The 7,460-nt window shown below is 43.7% G+C and overlaps 1 protein-coding gene across 2 annotated transcripts in view; it reads left to right on the forward strand.

Annotated features, from left to right (window-relative positions):
• LOC147121714 (solute carrier family 53 member 1-like) overlaps window positions 1–6,618 on the forward strand; it is a 332,605-nt gene extending 325,987 nt beyond the window's left edge. The window contains exons 9-11 of one of the 2 annotated variants that reach the window (XM_085982159.1): window positions 386–551; window positions 3,271–3,465; window positions 6,524–6,618. In XM_085982159.1, the coding sequence (XP_085838285.1) occupies window positions 386–551; window positions 3,271–3,465; window positions 6,524–6,546 (384 nt within the window). In that variant the 3' untranslated portion in view covers window positions 6,547–6,618. Of the gene's footprint in view, window positions 1–385; window positions 552–2,111; window positions 2,179–3,270; window positions 3,466–6,523 lie in introns of those variants that run through there. The other variant, XM_085982160.1, reaches the window with a different exon arrangement.
• The last annotated feature ends 842 nt before the right edge of the window (window positions 6,619–7,460 follow it).

Consider the following 7,460-nt stretch of genomic DNA (forward strand, 5'->3'; position numbering starts at 1 on the left):
CGGAAGTCCCCGATATTCCTGCCTTTGAATGCCCTTCTCTTGGACGCCCAAATATTCTCTGTTATCCGAACGTTCCCAGAATGGGATTTTCTTAATTTCAGAGAAAAGCACCTCACCTCTACTCCAAGGGCATTCTCACCTATTTAATTGCTTGTCTTTGCTGTCCTTTCTAATGGCCTATATTTTTCATTTGATTTTTTTTTTTGTTACTACACATAACAACATGACTGAGATTACTCGACAATCATAGGATGTTTTCAGATCCAACCAGTGGCAGCATAGTGACCGAGGCAGTGCTACGTGAAAGGGTAGTATGGTGAAGGGGGAGAGGAGGCTGTACCTGTAAACTGTTGCTGATTGGCATCTTTTTCTGTTGTCCCCATAGTTCAGAGTCTTCACCGCTCCATTCCACAAGGTAGAGTTTGCAGATTTTTGGCTGGCCGACCAGTTGAACAGCTTGGCCACGATCCTGATGGACCTGGAGTACATGATCTGCTTTTATAGCTTTGAACTGAACTGGAGCATGAATGAGGGACTACTCAATTCTCAAGGTAATCTATTGTGTTGAATAGCCACAGTGGGGCTCCATATCAGTGCGATTTCTGGCTCATCTTACCCGCATCTAAAGTGAACATCAGCGCAAACTTACTGGTAGAAGCTGGCGGTCCGAGACTGCAATCAGCTTCAGAACTTTCAACAAAAAAATATATCTTTTTGAGGCACCTCTAACACCTTGGTGAGACCGCATCTGGACACTGCGTTCAGTTCTGGGCACCGCACCTCATGAAGGATATATTGGACTTGGAGGGGATACAGCGCAGATTAATCAGAATTTGCTACCAGGGCTTAAAGAATTAAATTATGAGGACAAGTTTCATAAACGTGGTTTGTACTCTCTTGAGTTTAAAAATTTCAGGGGTGATCTGATTGAGGTGTTTAAAATGATAAAACGATTCAGTAGGGCAGATACAGAGAAACTATTTCTTCTGGTGGGGAAATCCAGAATAAGGGGACCACAATCTTAAAATTAGAGCTAGGCCATTCAGGTTTGAGATCACTTTTTTATGGATAGAGTGGTAGAAATGTGGAATTTTCTCCTCTGAAAGGCTGTGGATGCTGGGTCAATTAAAATTTTCAAGACCAAGATCGACAGATTTTTGTTAGGCAAGGGTATCGAGGGATATGGAGCCAAGACAGGTAAATGGTATCGAAGTACAGATCAGCCATGATCTGATTGAATGGCGGAACAGGCTTGAAGGGCTGAATGGCCCACTCCTGTTCTTAGTGGTTAGGTGAACTGTGTGATGTGATTTTGAGCTACTAAAACAAGCAAAGTCCCAGGTTTGATTCCTGGCCTATACTGACTTAGCTGATCTCAACTGGGATGACATGAGTAGAGTCAGGAAGCAGCCAGGGTTCCCACCGTTGATTAATAGCCAGTGGCCCCTGCTTGAAAATGCACAATTTGTTGAGTGAGAATAAAAGTAAGCTTGAATGTGACGCTATACATAGTTGAATAGCCTATTTGGTACTCACATGTGAAGCATGACTATTTGGTTGAGGTGCTACAGATACCCATACAACTACACCCCAGCACGATCAGCACCTTTAGGAGAGATGGGGAGAACATCGGAGTACTAGTTTTTTTTCCCGAAGTCTTTAAAGTATCAGGTGAGCCCCTGCTTTCAAAACACGTTGCTATCCCATTGAAACAATATGGAACTGGTGACTGTTGGCGGTGCTCACCCATAATGTGCCTCGGAGCTACAAGCATTTGCCTTCTGTAAGAAGCAGGCAATTCTTTGTGCTGGAAAAGGGATGATTCCATGAAGCTGAAAAGAAATGCAGCTTTAGCAAATTAATTGATCTTTGCAGTGCATTAGAAAGAAATTTTGAGCGAGCACTTCCAATAATTCTATTACAGTTTCAAATGAAAGGGTTTGTGAATTGCAAGGGCAAATGTAAATTTAACTTGGTTCGACCTATATTTTGATATGTAAATGTCATCAACACATAGTTATTTCACGCTTAGTTTATTTTACTGTTGTTAAGCGTAATCTGTTCAGAATTGTGGGAGCCAAGGGAATTTACATAATTACATATGTGGTCAGATTGCAGAGTGCGTCTAGAAGATCTTCAACTGTCTATTATGAGGAATACTGAAAATTGATTTTGGATGTAAGCATTAGCTATCCTATTCCATTTGCATTATCCACTTAAAATACGTGCTCTGTACTCGCTATGATTTTTTTTTGTTGGGCTGTGGGTCTCAGGAAAATGACCAACGCACGCTGTGTTATGAATGTTTTGGTGGAGCCAGCCTCCATGTAGGTTGGCTCTGGAACCAGAAACCCCTTGACCCCGCAAGCCTGAGCAAACCATGCCATTTTGAAGACTGCTAAACTCGCCAAGTATTAATGTTGTGACATCCATAAAATCGAAGCTCACATGGAGCATGGCCACTTGGGCAAAAGGCCAGAGGGCTGTGGGTGCCCGTGGAACCATACCCCAGCGTGACACAGCGTTTTTGGGTGGTTATGGTGTTCTTTCCCTCTAGGTCTCACAGTTAGTGCTGTTATCATCCTCTTGTATCTTTGTTGACTCATTTGTTGCTAACTCCTATTGTGGCTGACGTCATTCCAGTTGTAAACCTATCCTGACCCTTTTAAGCTTTAGTGACACCTATTTTAAGGAGTTATACAAAACCATTTAACAACAACGTGATTAGACTGTACTTGATTATTTATTGATCTGACGGTCAAGCAATGTTGGACAGTGGTGTAGACTGGGTGGTGCTAGTCTCCTTCAGCTGGCACGAGCAGCTGGTTATGACTGGAAGACTTGCATACTTGGTACAAACAAACTATTATCAGGTTCTTCTCCGGTTGGATTAGCTGTTCCGTTTCTGTAAGACGTCCCCAGGCGTTTAAGAACCAATTAAAGCCATTGTGCGTATCTCGAGTTCAAGCATTTATGTAGTTATGGCAACTCAGTGTTGAGATTGGCTGCTGCAGCAATGCAGTGGTGATCTGTATGATAAGAGGGAGCTGTCACTGCAGATTTAAAATGTCTTTGTTTAACCTGGCCACACTTTGCTGTTGTACTGGCACTCTGGTCAAAATATAAATGGGGAGAACGGCTGATTTGTAAACAGTCCTTTGACAGACTGAAGGGGGAAGGGCAGACTGATACAGGACATTGAAACATTTCGGAGGCCTGATGTTTACACCATCGCAGTTACTGACACTCTTTCCCTTCTGCTTGTTCCAGGCGATCCCGTGTGCCACAGCTACTCCTATGGAGTAAGAGCCATCATCCAGTGTCTGCCCGCGTGGGTGCGCTTCACCCAGTGCCTGCGTCGCTACCGAGACACCAAGCGGGCGTTCCCTCATCTGGTCAATGCCGGGAAGTATTCCACCACCTTCTTCGTGGTGACCTTTGCTGCTCTCTACAGTACACACAAAGGTAAGCTGCTGAGAAACGCTTCCCCCCACCCCATGCACTGATGAAGCTGTTTGTCACGGTTTGAAACCTGAACTAAAGGCAGTGGTTTGAGAACGTGATTTAAAAGCATATGTGATAGTGAGTGGGATTCAGAAAGTTTCACAGGGAAAGTGGTAATTGATTTGATTGTTTTTCAGACTTTGTCCTGTGTACAGTATAATGTGAACAGACTCTCCATTTCTAACCTATTTCTCCCAGTTCCCTTAGCAACCTCCAGCTCTCAGATCCACCTTCAGTGTGATAAAAAGCTTTTAGTTTAGTGCCTGTAGGCTGATCTGATGTGTATAGTTTCCTTTCATGGCTTGTCCCCTGAGATCAGAATAAAGGGATTGTGTAAATGTATAATAAAACTCCAGAAATCACTGGGCTAATAATAATTTCCTATTATTGTAGCTGCAACATTACAAGTCTGTACTTGTATGCCATTTTTGAGATCATATTTCAGATTTGTGGTGAATCTCAAGTCTTCACCTAGATGTGCTTATAATCTGAATTCAAAAATGTTTGATGAAAAAAATGGGAAAATTAATGTTTTAACTGGCAGGTCAGCTATTGTATGGTTAGAGTAAAGTTGTACCCTGGCAATGTGCTTCAGCCCCACACTCAGAGGATTGCCCCTGTTGTACCAGTGTGTCATTGTTCCACTTGTCACTTTAGCCATCCTCTGGCTGAAACAAGAAATAAAAACAGAAATGCTGGAAACGATGTTGTTAACGGTTCTCTCTCCTCAGGTACTGTCCCCCTCTCCCTCAAATCTGCCGTCATCACCCCTCTCCTCAAAAAAACCCTTGATCCCTCCGTCCTTGCAAGCTACCGCCCCATCTCCAACCTCCCTTTCCTCTCAAGTCCTGCAACGTGTTGTCGCCTCCCAAATCTGTGCCCATCTTTCCCGCAATTCCATGTTTGAATCCCTCTAATCAGGTTTCCGCCCTTGCCACAGTACCGAAACGGCTCTCATCAAAGTCACACATGACATCCTTTGTGACTTTGACAAGGGTAAACTATCCCTCCTCGACATGTCTGCAGCCTTTGACACAGTTGACTCCATCCTTCTCCAACGCTTCTCCACCGTCATCCAGCTGGGTGGGACTGCACTCACCTGGTTCCATTCTTATCTATCTAATCGTAACCAGAGAATCACCTGTAACGGCTTCTCTTCCAGCTCCCACATCATTACCTCTGGTGTTCCCCAAGGATCTATCCTTGGCCCCCTCCTATTTCTCATCTACATGTTGCCCCTTGGCGACATCATCCGAAAACACAGCATCAGTTTCCACATGTACGTTGACGACACCCAGCTCTACATCACTACCTCTTCATCATTACCTCTTCTTTCGACCTCTTCACTGTGTCTAAATTGTCAGACTGCTTGTCCGACCTACAGTTCTGAATGAGCAAAAATTTTCTCCAATTAAATATTGGGAAGACCAAAGCCATTGTTTTCAGTCCCCGCCACAAACTCCGTTCCCTAGCCACTGACTACATCCCTCTCCCTAACATCTGTCTGAGGCTGAACCACACTGTTGCAACTTTGGTGTCATATTTGACCTTGAAATGAGTTTCCGACCACACATCCGCAGCATAACAAAGACTGCCTACTTCCACCTCCGTAACATCGCCCGTCTCCGCCCTTGCCTCAGCTCATCCGCTGCTGAAACCCTCATCCATGCCTTTGTTACCTCTAGACTTGACTACTCCAATGCACTCCTGGCTGGCCTCCCACATTCCACCCTACGTAAACTTGAGGTCATCCAAAACTTGGCTGCCCGTGTCCTAACTCGCACCAAGTCCCGTTTGCCCATCACCCCTGTGCTCACTGACCTACATTGACTCCCGGTTAAGCAGCGCCGTGATTTCAAAATTCTCACCCTTTTGTTCAAATCCCTCTATGGCCTCGCCCCTCCCTATCTCTGTAATCTCCTTCAGCCCCACAACCCCCCCGAGATATCTGCGCTTCTCTAATTCTGTCCTCTTGAGCATCCCTGATTATAATCGCTCAACCTTTGGTGGCCGTGCCTTCTGTTGCCTAGGCCCTAAGTCTGGAATTCCCTGCCTAAACCTGTCCGCCTCGTTAGCTCTCTTTCCTCCTTTTAAGATGCACCTTAAAACCTACCTCTTTGACCAAGCTTTTGGTCACCTGCCCTAATTTCTCCTTATATGGATCAGTGTCAAATTTTCTGTCTTGAAATACTACTGTACAGCGCCTTGGGACGTTTTACTACGTTAAAGGCGCTATATAAATACAAGTTGTTGTAGTTGTTACATTCAGCAGGTCAGGCAGCATCTGTGAAGAGAGAAACCGAGTTAACGTTTCGGGTGGATGACCTTTCATCAGAACTGGAAGAAGTTACAGATTTAACAGTTTCCCCCAGGCTCTGTACTTGCTTATAAACTGTTAAATTTCTAACTTCTTTCAGTTCTGATGAAAGGTCATCGACTTGAAACGCTAACTCTGTTTCTCTCTTCACAGATGCTGCCTGACCTGCTGAGTGTTTCCAGCATTTTCTGTTTTTATTTCAGATTTCTGCAGTATTTTGCTTTTTTTCTAGTGCTGAAACAAGGGCAGTTTTACGCAATGAGACCAAATGAAACAGGAATAGAATTCAGATTCATTTCACATAGGAGATTTAAGTCCAACAGACAGAGGAGATGTTGATTCCATCAATCCGGGGTGGCTTTGAAGTCAAATCCCTGAGGTGAAGAACCAGTGTCTAACCATTGCACCACGCAGTCCCGTGAATTTCCCTAGCATAGAAAGCAAATTAAAACAGTCCACTGAAGAGCTGAAATGTTTAGTGTAATGGTTATGACTCAAAAGCTCAATTATTAGATTTACTGAGGAGTGTGTATGTTAAGTGTATGTATAATACGTAACTGCTTTAAATTTGATTTTGCTTTAAGTGGCATAGTGGAATATATTGATGGTAACAGTATATTAAATCACAACGTATATTTGTAACAACAACTTGCATTTATATAGCACATTTAACATCATAAAATGTCCCAATCCGTTTCACAGGAACATTATCAGACAAAATTTGACACCAAGCCACATGAGATATTAGGACAAATGACCAAAAACTTGGTCAAAGAGGTAGGTTTTAAGGAATGTCCTAAAGAAGGAGAGGCAGAGAGGTTTAGGGAGGGAATTCCAGAGCTGAAGGCACGGTCACCAATGGTGGAGTGCTGAAAATTGGGGATGCGCAAGAGGCCAGAATTGGAGGAGCGCAGACATCTTGGAGGGTTGTAGGGCTTGAGGTTACAGAGTCAGAGAGGGGTTTGAACACAAGAATGAGAATTTTCAAATTGAGGTTTTGCTGGACCTAGAGAAGCGCCAATGGAAAATGCAAGTTGCCAGCAAAGAGAGAATCGTGGGAGAGATACATGGCAGCACCTCCGCTTCCTGGAGTCCTCATCAGGGATAAAAACTGAACATCTCCCATCGATAAATACTGTACAGGGGGTTAACAAGGTGCAAAGAACTGCCTGAAATAGTCAGCACGCTTAATTCCTGCCTTTGTAATTGTAATTTGTAATTTGAACAGGGAATGCTTTACCACAAGTTGCTATTGATGCAGAGACTATAGCAGCATTTAAAAGGGAATTGCCAAAAGATTTAAAGAATAGGCATAGGCATGACGGGCTGAATGGCCTCCTTGTGCGCTGTAATTTCTACGATCCTATAAGTCAGTGGCTTCAAGAGGGGTGCAGATTAGAGGAGAAAAAACAAAGCAAAACAACAAACTCCTTTTGAGGCTAAGAATTGTTCATGGCTTTGTTGCTCATGCGTTGCATCATCCTCATTTGTAGAAATCAAAATGCTGTCACTCAGTTCTCCATGAGTGTCCTCTATTAGCAGCAAACGTGAACCCACACGTGTAGTAAATGTAGCTGATCTCAGTTAATTGCCTCATTTAGTGTTGTTACAGTATGTTCAATTTGAAGAGGTACTTATA

This window comes from Somniosus microcephalus, chromosome 3, assembly GCF_052327205.1.
Source record: "Somniosus microcephalus isolate GS21.2 chromosome 3, FLI_Smic_1.0, whole genome shotgun sequence".
Taxonomy (NCBI): domain Eukaryota; kingdom Metazoa; phylum Chordata; class Chondrichthyes; order Squaliformes; family Somniosidae; genus Somniosus; species Somniosus microcephalus.